At 42.9% G+C, this 17,919-nt stretch overlaps 1 protein-coding gene across 4 annotated transcripts in view; it reads right to left on the minus strand.

The window, feature by feature from the left end:
• Positions 1-10,271: 10,271 nt before the first annotated feature.
• LOC120986443 (TLC domain-containing protein 4-A-like) overlaps positions 10,272-17,919 on the minus strand; it is a 46,172-nt gene continuing 38,524 nt past the window's right edge. For all 4 annotated transcript variants that reach the window (XM_040415019.1, XM_040415022.1, XM_040415023.1 and 1 more), the window contains 4 exons: positions 16,413-16,471; positions 13,361-13,455; positions 12,737-12,810; positions 10,272-11,511 (listed from right to left, as the gene is read on the minus strand). In XM_040415019.1, coding sequence (XP_040270953.1) covers positions 11,205-11,511; positions 12,737-12,810; positions 13,361-13,455; positions 16,413-16,471 — 535 coding nt within the window. In that variant the 3' untranslated portion in view covers positions 10,272-11,204. The remainder of the gene's footprint in view (positions 11,512-12,736; positions 12,811-13,360; positions 13,456-16,412; positions 16,472-17,919) is intronic.

A 17,919-nucleotide genomic window follows, 5' to 3' on the forward strand; every position in this document is an offset into this window, starting at 1 on the left:
ACGATGCTCCCAATATTAATTTAACATCACATACTTATGTATCTGGCTGGGGGCCTTGTGAATTCAACTGTATAGCTATCCTTAGGACAGTGATACAGTTGAATACTGTGGCAGGGAAGAGAAGCCATTGCTACTGTGGACATGGGTGAGCACAGTGGGCACAGTACTGGAAGTGGCAGCACGATGACACTGTCGGGTCACCAGGGTAGGGAGTTTGTGTTGAGAAGGGGAGGATGGTGAAAAAGTGAGGAATGTCTCTGATTGTAAACTGTACAAAGATGTGGCTGAAAGTGATAGTCCGATCCAATTGAAGATGAGGAAAGAGAACATGTACACCAGAGGAGATGTCACCAGATGGAATAGGTATTTAGCACTGTAGTGCTCCTCTGAATCTTCATTGCAGAAAACTGGAGGAGGAGGAGGAGAAGGACAGTATGTGACCATCACAGAGGGCAGCTTCTGGGAGGTATTTCGTGCTGCACTGTGGTACTGTGGTATTTGGTTCTGCTGGGGTGGTATTTTGTGCTGCACTATTGTATTGCTGGCCTCAACTACTTGTGTTGGCCCTGCTTTCTGTCAATTTAAACCCATTTCTGACACTGACAGAAAAAATAAGAAGTTGTGCAAATGGGATGAAGCTTTCTATGTATAACTGTAATGATGATATATGTAAGTGATTTACAATATCAGAGCGAAAGGAGAAGTTTATGGTGGAAACATGGTGTCTTAGTGGTTAGTACTGGTGCCTAGCAGATCTGGGGACCTGGGTTTGAATCTGAACAAGGCCAACATCTGAAGTTCTTATGTTCTCCCTGTATTTGCACAATTAGTGTCCCTCATATTACTGCTAGGGGTAACCAACTATCATATGCAATGGCTCCCCAGATCATCACACCAACAGCTGGGTCAGTGTGTGTCGCTCTACAGCAAAGGCAGGATTGAAGCTCTCTCCATGAGGCCTTCAAACCCAACCTGAACTGGGACTCATCACTAAAGCCGATACGGTTCCAGTCCATAGCAGTCTAGGTTTCTCGTTTATGACACTACTGCAAATGAAGGGGACAGTGGCAGGCTGTCAATGGCAGGAGACATATCGGGCACTGTGACACCAAATTTCCTTCTACTAAGCACTTGGAAATGGCCCGGTAAGAGACAAGGGTGTTTAATGAAGGTGCAACCTGTGTCTGGATGGTGGACAGTGAAACTGTGGGAGCTGCTAGTGCTTGTTATTGGATCAAACAATCCTGTCTACTGGTGGTCTGTCTGGGCCATCAGGAACCTGTTGAGCATGTGTGTGTACTCACATGACTACTGCTCCCAACATCTCCTAACAACTAGGTCAGAACGACTTAGATGTCAGGCAGTTAATAAAAACAACCATCCTGCTTCTCTCAGTCTAGAGATACGCCCCCTCTCAAAATCTGTCAACTGGGCAAAATGTCTTCAAGTGTGTCATACAGGCATGTTTAGAAGTCAATAATCTCTCACCAAGAGGTACACTACCCAAAAGTAACCTCTTAGAGCCTTTTTATAGAGCAGCGGGGGAAGCATCCTTACGCCTTTCTGTGGCAAGACCCAGTGACTACACCTGTAATCATTTACTTATCTGCCCGAGACCTAACTGCATGACGTGTTTTGCAGCAATCCGACATTGCTATCTGGATGCATTTTTTTTGTCAATCAGTGTATTAGACCAGGTTGAATCTAAGCCATTTTTTTACTACTCTTTGAAGATGGTATTTTAGTCAATTTTTAGCCAAAGTTGTACTATGTAAACCAAAGGACCTTAATACCGCAATAAGGGCATGTGAGGGACATTATGAAATGCTTTAGAAAAATTCAAGTATATTACATCCACTGGAAAGAAAAATAAGCAAAATAGTTTGATAAAGCCACGCTGATTACGGGTAAGTATAGCAAACTTTGCCATAGCAAAAGTACAGCATACAGTATATGCATATAATACTAGGCATACAGTAGACAACTACTATATACACTCACCTAAAGAATTATTAGGAACACCTGTTCTATTTCTCATTAATGCAATTATCTAGTCAACCAATCACATGGCAGTTTCTTCATTTAGGGGGGTGGTCCTGGTCAAGACAATCTCCTGAACCGCAAACTGAATGTCAGAATGGGAAAGAAAGGTGATTTAAGCAATTTTGAGCGTGGCATGGTTGTTGGTGCCAGATGGGCCGGTCTGAGTATTTCACAATCTGCTCAGTTACTGGGATTTTCACGCACAACCATTTCTAGGGTTTACAAAGAATGGTGTGAAAAGGGAAAAACATCCAGTATGCGGCAGTCCTGTGGGCAACAATGCCTTGTGGATGCTAGAGGTCAGAGGAGAATGGGCCGACTGATTCAAGCTGATAGAAGAGCAACGTTGACTGAAATAACCACTCGTTACAACCGAGGTATGCAGCAAAGCATTTGTGAAGCCACAACACTCACAACCTTGAGGCGGATAGGCTACAACAGCAGAAGACCCCACCGGGTACCACTCATCTCCACTACAAATGGGAAAAAGAGGCTACAATTTGCACGAGCTCACCAAAATTGGACTGTTGAAGACTGGAAAAATGTTGCCTGGTCTGATGAGTCTCCATTTCTGTTGAGACATTCAAATGGTAGAGTCCGAATTTGGCGGAAACAGAATGAGAACATGTATCCATCCTCTGATGGCTACTTCCAGCAGGATAATGCACCATGTCACAAAGCTCGAATCATTTCAAATTGGTTTCTTGAACATCACAATGAGTTCACTGTATTAAAATGGCCCCCACAGTCACCAGATCTCAACCCAATAGAGCATCTTTGGGATGTGGTGGAACGGGAGCTTCGTGCCCTGGATGTGCATCCCTCAAATCTCCATCAACTGCAAGATGCTATCCTATCAATATGGGCCAACATTTCTAAAGAATGCTATCAGCACCTTGTGGAATCAATGCCACGTAGAATTAAGGCAGTTCTGAAGGCAAAAGGGGGTCCAACACCGTATTAGTATGGTGTTCCTAATAATTCTTTAGGTGAGTGTAGAGTTATCACATCACCCTAATAATTAGGTATACCCATACGGTATGGCAGTAAAGGTGTTAGTGTCAGTATCCCTGGTGATCTAGGGCAGTGAAAGGCTTAAGGTTAGGCTCCCTACTAGTTTATGGCAGTTAAATAGTAAACTTTAAGATCCCTGATGGAGGGCAGTGGAAGAGTTAATTGTGTATACCTAGGGTCCAGCGGTTACTCACCTCTCCAGGCTTCAGTGTTGGTGTTACTGATCATGGAGATGAGTCCAGGGATGTGTTAGAGAGGACAATAACTGCATCTGCACAGTTCTCTCTATGATCAGGCAGAGAAATTCAGCAGCACTCTGCCCGCTAATTAAGGGAAAATTGAGCATGTGATGAGAGTGGCCTGGGGGCAGCCGAAACGCCAAAATCCATGTCTCTGATCATATGATCCCGGACTACATCACCTTGGAATACACGATTTTTGATAACATTCTACTTGACTACATAACCCCTGACTACACGACCTCTGTTTGACTTCTGACTACATGATACCTGACCTCTAACTGTATGACCTCTGACTACATAACTTCTAACTGTATGACCTCTGACTACATAACTTCTAACTGTATGACCTCTGACTACATGACTTAACTGTATGATCTCTGACTACATGACCTCTAACTGTATGATCTCTGACTACATGACCTCTAACTGTATGACCTCTGACTACATAACTTCTAACTGTGTGACCTCTGACTACATGACATCTAACTATATGATCTCTCTGACTACATAATCGCAGATCACATGATCACTGGCTACATGACCCCTGACGACATGACTTCTGACTATATGATACATGACTACTTGACCTCTGACTACATGATCTTAGCCCTTCCTTTTAGCTAGGGCAGACCTATATCTCTACTTTAAGAATACTTATTTGTTTTTGTACTAAATAAATTGCCCTTTCAGACTGTGTTCACATCTCCATTCACCAGATGGAGGCCTAAAGAGTGTCCTTTTTGCCACCATCGAGCTTGAATGCCTTTTATTTATTGTAGACTGTGCTTTTTATGCACTGGGCCATGGCAATAAAAAAAAAAAAGAAAAAAAAAGAAGAGTAGGCAAGTTTTGTTTTTTGGGGGGTCTACTGGTGATATACCGTAAGCCTCTGTATGCCTACACATGACTTATATCTCCTAGGATGAGACATGATGGCCTAAAGCCTTAAAAGGGTTTTCCAAGATGGGATAGGTCTGTGATGGCTAACCTCCGGCACTCCAGCTTTGGTAAACTACAACTCCCAAGAAATACAATTGCTTGGCTGTTCTCAGAACTCCATGGAAATGAATGGAGCATGCCGAGAGTTGTAGTTTCACCACAGTTCGAGTGTTGGAGGTTAGAAATCACTGGGATAGGTCATCAGTATCTAATCGGTGGGGGCTGACACCTGGCAACCCCACCGATCAGCTGTTTGAGAAGGCACTGATGCTCCCAGTAGCTCCACAACCTTCGCTCAGCTCACCAAGCACAGCGCCATACATTGTATAGTGGCTGTGTTTGGTATCGCACTCTGTCCCATTCACTTCTATGAGGCAGAGCTGTGCCTAGACCACGTGACGTCACATGGCCTAGGAGAAGCTGTGAGAAGGTCACGGTGCTAGTGTGAGCGCCAGTGCCTTCTCAAACAGCTGATCGGTGGGGGTCCCACTGTCGGATCCCCCACGGATCCAGAAGATAGGTCATCAGTAAAAATATCTCATGACTTATATCTCCTAGGATGAGACATGATGGCCATTTCAAGGCTTAAAATGTTTTTTTGAGATAGGATAAGTCATCAGTATCTAATCACCATTAAGTAGCTGACCGACTCTAAACACCAATTGATGTTATGCAGTATATGGGAAAGCTCATAAGCTTTGGTGCCTCTATTTAGACTGCGACATCTTACTTATGGTCTCCTAGAGGGGGTAGAATAGGTAGAAACGTGAGAAAATTCTGCCATTCATCAATGGCTCATATTTCAGTATTCCCTTGTCTGGGCAATTTCCTTGATGCTGACATTTCTTATGTTAAGAGGAGCAGGGTTCTCCATGTTCGAGATCAGGTCTTGGGGTTGATCTAATAGAGATGTAGTTTATACTATAAGGCCCCTTTCACACGGGCGAGATTTCCGCGCGGGTGCAATGCATAAGGTGAACACATTGCACCCGCACTGAATCTGGACCCATTCATTTCTATGGGGCTGTGCACATGAACGGTGATTTTCACGCATCACTTGTGCGTTTGCGTGAAAATCACAGCATGCTCCTCTTTGTGCGTATTCCACGCAACGCAGGCCCCATAGAAGTGAATAGCGCTGCGTGAAAATCACAAGCATCCGCAAGCAAGTGCGGATGCGGTGCGATTTTCATGCACGGTTGCTAGGAGACAATCGGTATGGGGACACGATCATTATTATTTTCCATTATAACATGGTTATAAGGGAAAATAATAGCATTCGTAATACAGAATGCTTACTACAATAGGGCTGGATGGGTTAAAAAATAAATAAATAATAATTTAACTCACCTTAATCCACTTGATCGCGCAGCCTGGCTTCTCTTCTGTCTTCATCTTTGCTGTGCACAGGAAAAGGACCTGTGGGGACATCACTATGGTCATCACATGGTCCATCACCATGGTGATGGATCATGTGATGGACCATGTGATTAGCGCAGTGACGTCATCAAAGGTCCTATTCCTCAAAGAAGACAGAAGAGAAGCCGGGCTGCGCGATCAAGTGGATTAAGGCGAGTTAATTTTTATTTTATATTTTTTTTAACCCCTCCAGCCCTATTGTACTATGCATTCTGTATTAAGAATGCTATTATTTTCCCTTATAACCATGTTATAAGGGAAAATAATAAAATCTACACAACACCCAACCCAAACTCAAACTTCTGTGAAGAAGTCCGGGTTCGGGTCTGGGTACCAAACATGCCGATTTTTCACACGCGCGTGAAAAACGCATTACAATGTTTTGCACTCACGTGGAAAAATCTAGCATTTTCTCGCAACGCACCTGCATCTTATCCGGGGCAAAAACATGACGCCTGTGTGAAAGAGGCCTAAGAGTTCTAGGAAAGGTTTTGTTGCACCTGATTAGGGCCTATAGACCTCATAAAAGGTGGGTTACACAGTTGAGACCCCCTTTATTTACGTAGCGTAGATCTTTTGCAAAGAGTGTCTCCTGCTGTCGTAACCTTGGTATGACTGTGTATCGCTCGATGTGCGTCCGCCTACCATCTTAATCAGAGATGACACTTAGATGAGATCTGAGCAGTCATTTTCCATGTGCGGTAGAGAGCACCTCTGCTTGGTTGAGGAGGAGGCGACCCCTACAGTCTGGAATGTGCCTCTACTATTAAGAACCTCAAAAACATTCCTTCTCAGCGTTGTCTTCTTCTATAAAACTGAGGAAATAAAATCTTTATGAGCAGGAACGCTCTGAACAATGTCATAGCGGTCATGAAGGACATAAAACACTTTGTCCAGCCCAGCCTGCTGCCTACCGCAGAATGATCCTATGGATTCCTTAATAATCATGCCGGTTAGGAGTCGGACTGGGGCCGAACAGGATTTGTAGTTTTACATTCCACCTTTCAATCACACTGCAGCCCCAATTATACCAAGCTGCTCAGCAGTGTAAACAATGGGAGCAGTACAAAAGTATACACAAGTATAATGTGCTTACTATTCTGCACTCCAGCGTCTTCTGAGAGGCCTTACAGCACCACCGCAATAAATCTCGCAGCCATGCATGTACAGAGCACGTGGATGGCCAGCTAATATGAGCACAAGGCACCATATGTAAATGGGATTTATAGGTGTTTATCTCTTCTTTATCTTTACGCTTTTTGTTTTCTTGCTGTTGCTATTTGTATGCTGAACCTTTCATACTTATTTAGCTTTTTGACTCCTATTTACTATGCTGCATAGCCAGCTCTGTTTGACCTTGGTTTCCAAATACTCAGCTCATTTGGCTACTCCTCTGTATTTCCCCTGCTTAGGCCTGTTTCACACTTGTGTTGTGGCCTTCCGGTTTTGAGATCCAACAGAGGATTTCAAAACTGGAATTAAATGGATCTGTGCCATGTAATACATCTGGATGCATCTGTTTCATCCGGATCCGTTTGTATTAAATCTAAACGTAACAAACCGCTAGCAAAAAACTGGATCCGGCACCATTGAATTACATTGATTTTCATGCCAGATCCGGTTTTTTCATAGCTTGCAGCTGTTTTGTGTCCGGTCAAAAAAATAAATAAAAAAAAGCAACAAAACAGAATCAATTGCATCCTGATCAGTTTGGTCCCCATTGACAATGAATGGGGACAAAACTGATCAGTTTTGGTCCGGTCTTGAGATCCCCTGCCAGATCTCAAAACCGGAAAGCCACAACGCAAGTGTGAAACAGGCCTTACCACATATACTTCTCTACTCATCTTCTGTTACCAGTCCTTTGGCTTGTTGGACTACATTTACTTTTTGCCTAGGTACCACATACAGTCAGGTCCATAAATATTGGGACATGGACACAATTCTAACATTTCTGGCTCTATACACCACCACAATGGATTTGAAATGAAACGAACAAGATGTGCTTTACCTGCAGACTGTCAACTTTAATTTGAGGGTATTTACATCCAAATCAGGTGAACGGTGTAGGAATTACAACAGTTTGCATATGTGCCTCCCACTTGTTAAGGGACCAAAAGTAATGGGACAGAATAATAATCATAAATCAAACTTTCACTTTTTAATACTTGGTTGCAAATCCTTTGCAGTCAATTACAGCCTGAAGTCTGGAACGCATAGACCTCACCAGACGCTGGGTTTCATCCCTGGTGATGCTCTGCCAGGCCTCTACTGCAACTGTCTTCAGTTCCTGCTTGTTCTTGGGGCATTTTCCCTTCAGTTTTGTCTTCAGTAAGTGAAATGCATGCTCAATCGGATTCAGGTCAGGCGATTGACTTGGCCATTGCAGAACATTCCACTTCTTTCCCTTAAAAAACTCTGTGGTTGCTTTTGCAGTATGCTTTGGGTCATTGTCCATCTGCACTGTGAAGCGCCGTCCAATGAGTTCTGAAGCATTTGGCTGAATATGAGCAGATAATATTGCCCGAAACACTTCAGAATTCATCCTGCTGCTTTTGTCAGCAGTCACATCATCAATAAATACAAGAGAACCAGTTCCACTGGCAGCCATACATGCCCACGCCATGACAGTACCACCACCATGCTACACTGATGAGGTGGTATGCTTAGGATCATGAGCAGTTCCTTTCCTTCTCCATACTCTTCTCTTCCCATCACTCTGGTACAAGCTGATCTTGGTCTCATCTGTCCATAGGATGTTGTTCCAGAACTGTGAAGGCTTTTTTAGATGTCGTTTGGCAAACTCTAACCTGGCCTTCCTGTTTTTGAGGCTCACCAATGGTTTACATCTTGTGGTGAACCCTCTGTATTCACTCTGGTGAAGTCTTCTCTTGATTGTTGACTTTGACACACATACACCTACCTCCTGGAGAGTGTTCTTGATCTGACCAACTGTTGTGAAGGGTGTTTTCTTCACCAGGGAAAGAATTCTTCGCTCATCCACCACAGTTGTTTTCCGTGGTCTTCTGGTGTTGCTGAGCTCACTGGTGCGTTCCTTCTTTTTAAGAATGTTCCAAACAGTTGTTTTGGCCACGCCGAATGGTTTTGCTATCTCTCTGATGGGTTTGTTGTGTTTTTTCAGCCTAATGATGGCTTGCTTCACTGATGGTGACAGCTCTTTGGATCTCATCTTGAGAGTTGACAGCAACAGATTCCAAATGCAAATAGCAGACTGGAAATGAACTCTGGACCTTTCATCTGCTCATTGTAATTGGGATAATGAGGGAATAACACACACCTGGCCATGGAACAGCTGAGAAGCCAATTGTCCCATTACTTTTGGTTCCTTAACAAGTGGGAGGCACATATGCAAACTGTTGTAATTCCTGCACCGTTCACCTGATTTGGATGTAAATACCCTCAAATTAAAGCTGACCGTCTGCAGGTAAAGCACATCTTGTTCGTTTCGTTTCAAATCCATTGTGGTGGTGTATAGAGCCAACAATGTTAGAACTGTGTCCATGTCCCAATATTTATGGACCTAACTGTATCCGTACCTCCCTGATTTTCTTCCCAGACCTCTGGACTTTCCACCATGCTTCTCCTCTCCATGCCTTCATTATAAACGTCACAGTAATTCATGAGACTTTTAACTTTTAATGTTGTCATTGCACTTCTTGTATTTAATATTTTATTTTTTACTTCACTCCATTCCCAGCCATTCACCAATTACGGAGATAATAAATCTTCCTTTTCAAACCCTGTAGGCCAAGACGTAGGGCGGTGAGACGTCCTGTTCGCGTTATACTAATGCTTGTGCAGCCTTCTGCAGGGTTAGAAACAGGCAGCGAAACAAGCTGAACCTCCCACATGCTGAGAAAAGCAGCTGCAACGTCCAACATGGTCAGAACTAGCAGAATCCATTGTGAGAGTTACTGAGGACATCAGGCAGAAGAATAATGTAGGTGGACTGGGTTAATTTTTAAAAAAAGTACCTTTCATATTTCACATTTCAAAGATTGGAAATCAACTATTAACTGGATAAAATTAATAGAATTGTGAGTTTTTCTCTACAATCCTAGACTTGATTTCTGTAACATTAGTTATAGGGTGGCTACAGTCCTGTGGATGTTATTCCCTACCCCAGTAATAAATACAATACATACTAATTTGCAAATATTCATTAGACGACATGGTCAATTACAGACTAAAGCCTCATTCACACGTCCGTGTTCGTGCTCAAATCCGTGAGAAGGTGGTCAGTGATGCATCCGTGAAGCTGTCCGTGTGTCCGTTTTTTGCTGTCCATGTTGCACCGACACTGAACAGCTGCAAAATAATTTTCAAAGCATCTCTTCCTAATGATCCGTGAAACACGGATGAAAAACTGATGGCATCTGTAGTTTTCACGGACCCATAGACTATAATGGATGTGATGGATCCGTGAACTCAAAATAGAGCATGCATCCGTGCTAAAAAAAAACGGACCGTACTAAAACACTGATGTGTGATTACACACATTAAAAATTTTTTAATTTTTTTTTTATTCCTGTAGAAATGCTATATCCTTCTCCACAAAAAGGACAAGAATAGGACTTGTTCTATTTTTCTTTGCAGGCCAGTGGAACGGACATACGATGTGCTGCCCGCATCTTTTGCAGCCCCATTGAAATGAAAGCCGCAAAAAATGTGTACCAAAAATACGGTTGTGGCTCGGGGCTTAAACCATTGCAACCTCTTGTGCATAGAGGTTGCAGGCATACCCTAGTCCTGAGTTCTGATTTGGCAAAAAGACTCTAGATGAGGGCCCTTGGAATGGATTCTCAGGGTATCAGAATGGACTTTTTGTGGAATAGAGGGCTCATTTGGAATTCATCAATACGGTTTTGGAAAGGGGTCCTCTAATCAAAGAGCATCTCTCCTCTGGAGGACCCTCTAGGTCCATGCATTACACTGATTTCATTGGGCTCTATGTAATGCTTTACTTCTCCTGTGGTGGCGCTGCAGGGGAAATCAACACTTGCAGTCGAGTTCCCTCAAAGATCACGGCTGATCGCTGAGGGATTGAGCAGCGGGAGAACCTGTGATTAGCTTATCTTGCAAAAACTCTACTAGCAAAAATAAAAGTAGACAATCCCTTTAAAAGCTAAAGAATTATTGGGATGAGCTTCTATAAATGGCAGTGTTTTCTTCTCTTGGCATAACACCTATTTAAAAATGTTTTGGAATCTACATACTCCCCCAGTTGTAGATATTATAGCATTATTTACCCAAATAGTAATGTTTCACAATCATAGAGACATAGGGTTGGCTTATATAGATCTCGTGTCCTAGTTTTTCCAGGAAATTTACTAGAAAGTAAAATATCCTCCTCTCGATAATAAGACTTTTAGAAGGACAATAATAGGTTACATCAACAACCGTCTTTGTGTGTTATGGTCCACGTTTGGTATGGTCCACTGTGAGGTGCTACCATACATCAGTTTTCTTCTTGGATGTGGCCACCCCATCGTATGTGGATCGAACAATATGGTAGTTCCCATGGATTCAATCAGCATGGTTCCTTGTAGGTTTTCCTCCACGTCTGGATTTTACAACCCGATAAAATCCACATAAAATTTTATACATCCAGAACACATTGAGGATGTCCAAGATCACGCAGGACACAATCCATGCTACCTGTGGCCCAATGCCTAGACGGATATAACCCTCTGTGCCAAATGTGGCAAAGACTTGAGAGTAGTAGCTTGGTATCACAGCAATTCGTACAATGAAGAAGACAACAGCCATAGCTAACCCATTCAGCAAGACAGGTGTAGAGGATCGTGGTATGTTAACTGCATCAAAAAACCACCTGGAGAGGACAAGAAAGTAAAGAATATAATAAATTCTAAGAAACCAGTGAATATGGTTTAAGGAATACTCCCCCCCCCCTTCCCCCGCTGAATAATCAGAGTGTAATCAGTAATAACAACTGTAGTTGTCATTTATTAAACTGGTGTAAAGGAGAACTAGCTTAGTTGCCCATAGCAACCAATCGAATTCCTCCTTTCATTTTGGACAGCTCCTCTGGAAAATGAAAGGAGGAATCTGATTGGTTGCTATGGGCACCTAAGCAAGTTCTACTTTACACCAGTTTTATAAATGACCCCCTAGGTCTACCAAAATACTGCCACTTTGTACAAGAATATAACTACTATAATACCGCCTCCTATGTACAATAATATAACTACTATAATACTGCCTCCTATGTACAAGAATATAACTACTATAATACTGCTCCTATGTACAAGAATATAACTACTATAATACTGCCTCCTATGTACAAGGATATAACTACTATAATACTGCCTCCTATGTACAAGAATATAACTACTATAATACTGCCTCCTATGTACAAGTATATAACTACTATAATACTGCTCCTATGTACAAGAATATAACTACTATGGTACTGCTCCTATGTACAAGTATATAACTACTATAATACTGCTCCTATGTACAAGAATATAACTACTATAATACTGCTCCTATGTACAAGAATATAACTACTATAATACTGCCTCCTATGTATAAGAATATAACTACTATAATACTGCTCCTATGTACAAGAATATAACTACTATAATACTGCTCCTATGTACAAGACTATAACTGCTATAATACTGCTCCTATGTACAAGACTATAACTACTATAATACTGCCTCCTATGTACAAGAATATAACTACTATAATACTGCTCCTATGTACAAGAATATAACTACTATAATACTGCCTCCTATGTACAGGAATATAACTACTATAATACTGCTCCTATGTACAAGAATATAACTACTATAATACTGCTCCTATGTACAAGAATATAACTACTATAATACTGCTCCTATGTACAAGAATATAACTACTATAATACTGCCTCCTATGTACAAGGATATAACTACTATAATACTGCCTCCTATGTACAAGAATATAACTACTATAATACTGCTCCTATGTACAAGAATATAACTACTATAATACTGCTCCTATGTACGGTAACCTATGTGAGTGGAGTGAGTATGTAGCAGGGTTCCGCTTACCTCTGATTCACGAATGGTGTTGACAGTTCGGATATCAACCGAAAATTAGCAAAATATGGCAGCACGCCGCGATTCTGTGTAGAAATATTGAAATTAGGGAATGCATCAGATATATGGTAGACAGTGATAAGAGTAGACAAATGTGCTGTATTCATCATGGCCACAATAAGTATCATTTATCACAGTGTCCGATCCACCACCGAGGCCAAAATCCGGCCTATCTAGGAGAGTTCTGCAAAATACCTAGACTACAGAAACCATGTATAGTAATGTCACAGCGCCCTCTAGTGTGTATGTCCACCAATGCACTTAGTAGTTTGTTTTTTGGTTGAAATAGCTACCTATTTTTTTATTTATTTCTTTTTACGTCAAAAAAATGTACCTAAAGGAAGCTTAGACGCAAGGACCATTGGGTTATTATAGGAAAAGTGAGGTGGGTGTCCAAACGATGTCACCATACGAGGTCCACATATTTCAAATGGCATCAATAACGTGAATGGGGACAGGATCCCTACTGGTGAGATTTTTATGACCCTGATGTTCAATGTCGAAAGACATTGTCGGGACAAGTCCTTTAAGGCCTATGGTGCGGTATAAGGGGAAAGATTGCCAGTCGGTACATACCAGCACGTATCCATACGCGTAGATCACTGCAAAATGGTGGCAGACCATATAAGGGTCTCTCATTTCCTTCCAGAAACGGGCAAAAAGCAGCAGGTCTGCAAAAAGCATACAAAGCATTATACAAAATATTTTTCTTGGGTACACAAACTTATACAACAAAGTTGTGCCATCTTCTGTGCGTTCTCTTATAGTATGCATGGTTGGCCACCCAAACACCAATGCAGAATACTGGAGGCTGCCACATACCCCACTGTTTTCTGTATAAAGTTTTCTGCATATACAGTCAGGTCCATAAATATTGGGACATGGACACAATTCTAACATTGTTGGCTCTATACACCACCACAATGGATTTGAAATGAAACGAACTAGATGTGCTTTACCTGCAGACTGCCAGCTTTAATTTGAGGGTATTTACATCCAAATCAGGTGAACGGTGCAGGAATTACAACAGTTTGCATATGTGCCTCCTACTTGTTAAGGGACCAAAAGTAACGGGACAATTGGCTTCTCAGCTGTTCCATGGCCAGGTGTGTGTTATTCCCTCATTATCCCAATTACAATGAGCAGATAAAAGGTCCAGAGGTCATTTCCAGTCTGCTATTTGCATTTGGAATCTGTTGCTGTCAACTCTCAAGATGAGATCCAAAGAGCTGTCACTATCAGTGAAGCAAGCCATCATTAGGCTGAAAAAACACCACAAACCCATCAGAGAGATAGCAAAAACATTAGGCCTGGCCAAAACAACAGTTTGAAACATTCTTAAAAAGAAGGAACGCACAGGTGAGCTCAGCAACACCAAAAGACCTGGAAGACCACAGAAAACAACTGTGGTGGATGACCAAAGAATTCTTTCCCTAGTGAAGAAAACACCCTTCACATCAGTTGGCCAGATCAAGAACACTCTCCAGGAGGTAGGTGTATGTGTGTCAAAGTCAACAATCAGGAGAAGACTTCACCAGAGTGAATACAGAGGGTTCACCACAAGATGTAAACCATTGGTGAGCCTCAAAAACAGGAAGGCCAGATTAGAGTTTGCCAAACGACATCTAAAAAAGCCTTCACAGTTCTGGAACAACATCCTATGGACAGATGAGACCAAGATCAACTTGTACCAGAGTGATGGGAAGAGAAGAGTATGAAGAAGGAAAGGAACTGCTCATGATCCTAAGCATACCACCTCATCAGTGAAGCATGGTGGTGGTAGTGTCATGGCGTGGGCATGTATGGCTGCCAATGGAACTGGTTCTCTTGTATTTATTGATGATGTGACTGCTGACAAAAGCAGCAGGATGAATTCTGAAGTGTTTCGGGCAATATTATCTGCTCATATTCAGCCAAATGCTTCAGAACTCATTGGACGGCGCTTCACAGTGCAGATGGACAATGACCCAAAGCATACTGCAAAAGCAACCAAAGAGTTTATTAAGGGAAAGAAGTGGAATGTTCTGCAATGGCCGAGTCAATCACCTGACCTGAATTGAGCATGCATTTCACTTGCTGAAGACAAAACTGAAGGGAAAATGCCCCAAGAACAAGCAGGAACTGAAGACAGTTGCAGTAGAGGCCTGGCAGAGCATCACCAGGGATGAAACCCAGCGTCTGGTGATGTCTATGCGTTCCAGACTTCAGGCTGTAATTGACTGCAAAGGATTTGCAACCAAGTATTAAAAAGTGAAAGTTTGATTTATGATTATTATTCTGTCCCATTACTTTTGGTCCCTTAACAAGTGGGAGGCACATATGCAAACTGTTGTAATTCCTACACCGTTCACCTGATTTGGATGTAAATACCCCCAAATTAAAGCTGACAGTCTGCAGGTAAAGCACATCTTGTTCGTTTTATTTCAAATCCATTGTGGTGGTGTATAGAGCCAAAAATTGTGTCCATGTCCCAATATTTATGGACCTGACTGTAGCTACTACAGAAACATGTGTCTCCATGGTTACAGACTACAGACAAACCCTGTGTAGTCAGATGCTGCTGTCATGTGTTACTCCTCTCCTTCTTCTTCTTCTTCTAGAGTAAATTACTTATCAACTATACTGGACATGTGTGAAATCAATAACCAATATGGCCACCACTAAAAAAGGAGTCTTTTGAGTGGTAAATATTATCTAAATCATATGGTGGTTTTAGAAAGTTCTGAAAAGCCAGAGGTCCACTTTAAAGTGAATGTCCACCTTTTTACACTTTAAGATCTTAAATTCTGTGCTTATAGGGGCCTGGGCGCCATTGTTTTCTAACACAGAGCGAATCCCTGCAAAGACCCAGTGGTAAATGATAAAATCCTGGATAACAGTATGCGGTTAGCTCCTCAGCTCCCTCTAGTGGTGACTGTAGACAAACAGAACTTTATCATCTATCCCTTTACCTGTGCAGGGCTTGGAGCTCTGCCAACTAGAAAGATACATTAGGAAATTAACAAGCGCAGAGTGTTAGACCTAAACAGGGCATGATAACAAAAAGTGGCGATCCCCTTTAACCCCTTCCTGCCACAACCATTTTTTTTCAGTTTCCCGTATTCATCCATACCTTCTAAGAGCCATACATTTTTTTATATTTCCATCAACTTAGCATGTACTGAAAATGCAAAAAACTGTAAGCCCTGTCCCTTTGACCACCCAAGAAAAGGAGAATGCTCATTTTGGAGTGGGGCTTGTACAAACCACACCCCTTAGTGACAGATTTGCGGTATTGACGCACCAAAATCGTGATTGTTGACAATTATTTATGTCAATTATTTTTGGAAGTCCCATTGAAATGAATGGGAAGTGCACCGTGCAAGCGCAGGCACCGCTTCATTCACTTCTATGGGGATCAGCTACTTTCGCCACATGCCCTCCTGCACTTTGAGGGCTCCGTTCTAAGGATAGGTGCAGATCACAGAGGTGGAACCTGCACCTAGCAGACATTGGGGACATATCCCAGCGATATGCCCCAATGTCCAAGATGGGATATCCCCTTTGATGTCAATTCTCAAAATGGCTACCTCCCCTGTGTGTATGGTATTTGGGAGATAAGTGACATATTACATCTGTATGACTTTACCATAGACGAGGTAACCACAGGTGATGGCAACATTCATTTTCACCTGAAATGGGTCGCCCCTAGAATAAGAACATGAATATTAGAGTTTTTTCATAATGATTTCAGTCATGTTCACACTTTGCTGCTGCAAAACTAAATTCTATGTTAAATACATAGTTCTAGAAAATGCCCCCAAAATTGAAATTTTTTACTGCTGTATCCTTGGTGACAGAACGCAATGTAATGCATCGGATTGGGCAGCAAACCCTAGAAAATTCATAGAGGCAACATGACGTAAAGTGTGAACATGGCATGGCCTTAGACAATAATTTTTAGGAGTTTTTGGAAAAATCATACAGGAAGTGAGAACGGAGGTTGAATGAATCATATGGATAGATGAGCATCGTGAACAATATGGAGGATGCGTATAGACACAGGGAGCGGCGTCAATTCTATATGACAGTTTCTATCAGGGGTGGACATACCGCCTGTGCAGCTGGTGCGGCTGCACAGGGGCCCAGAGCAGGAGGGGGCCCATTCTTACCGGCAGCAGGGGAAGATGAGCGCTTCCATTGTGGAAGCGCTCATCTCTATTCATCTGTATCGCTGTCCTTAGGACAGCGATACAGATGGATGCTGCGGCGGGGCAGGGGAAAGGCGTCTCCCGTCTCCAGTCCTCTCATAGGTGGCAGGCCTAGTGCCTGTAGCCTATCAGAGGGCGGCACTCATGGGGGCATCTACTGGGGGCCCTATCATGTACTGGCACACATGGGGGGCCACTATGGAGGAGGAGGAGCACTATGGGGGCCCTATTTTAAATACTGACACACATGGGGGGCACTATGGGAGGGGGGGGGGGGAGTACTATTGGGGCCCTATTTTATATACTGGCACACATGGGGGGCACTATGGAGAAGGGGGGAGGAGCACTATGGGGTCATCTTCTGGGGCTCTATCTTATATACTGGCACACATGGGGGGCACTATGGAGAAGGGGGGAGGAGCACTATGGGGTCATCTTCTGGGGCTCTATCTTATATACTGGCACACATGGGGGGCACTATGGAGGGGGAGGAGAACTATGGGGGGCCCTATTTCAAATACTGACACACATGGGGGGCACTATGGAGGGGGGGGGGGGGGAGTACTATTGGGGCCCGTCTTTTATATACTGGCACACATGGGGGGCACTATGGAGTGGGAGGAGCACTATGGGGGCCCCTATTTTAAATACTGACACACATGGGGCACTATGGACGGGGGAGTACTATTGGGGGGCCCTATCTTAGTTACTGGCACACATGGGGGGGGGTACTATGGAGGGGGAGGAGCACTATGGGGACCTAATCTTATATATTGGCAGACATGGGGGGCACTATGGAGGGGGAGTAGCACTATGGGGGCCCTATCGTATATGCTAGCACACATTGGGGGCACTATGGAGAAGGGGGGAGCACTATGGGGGCATCTACTGGTGACCCTATCTTATATACTGGCACACATTATGGGGGCATTTTATACTGGCACA

The sequence above is a fragment of the Bufo bufo genome, chromosome 1, assembly GCF_905171765.1.
Source record: "Bufo bufo chromosome 1, aBufBuf1.1, whole genome shotgun sequence".
NCBI lineage: Eukaryota > Metazoa > Chordata > Amphibia > Anura > Bufonidae > Bufo > Bufo bufo.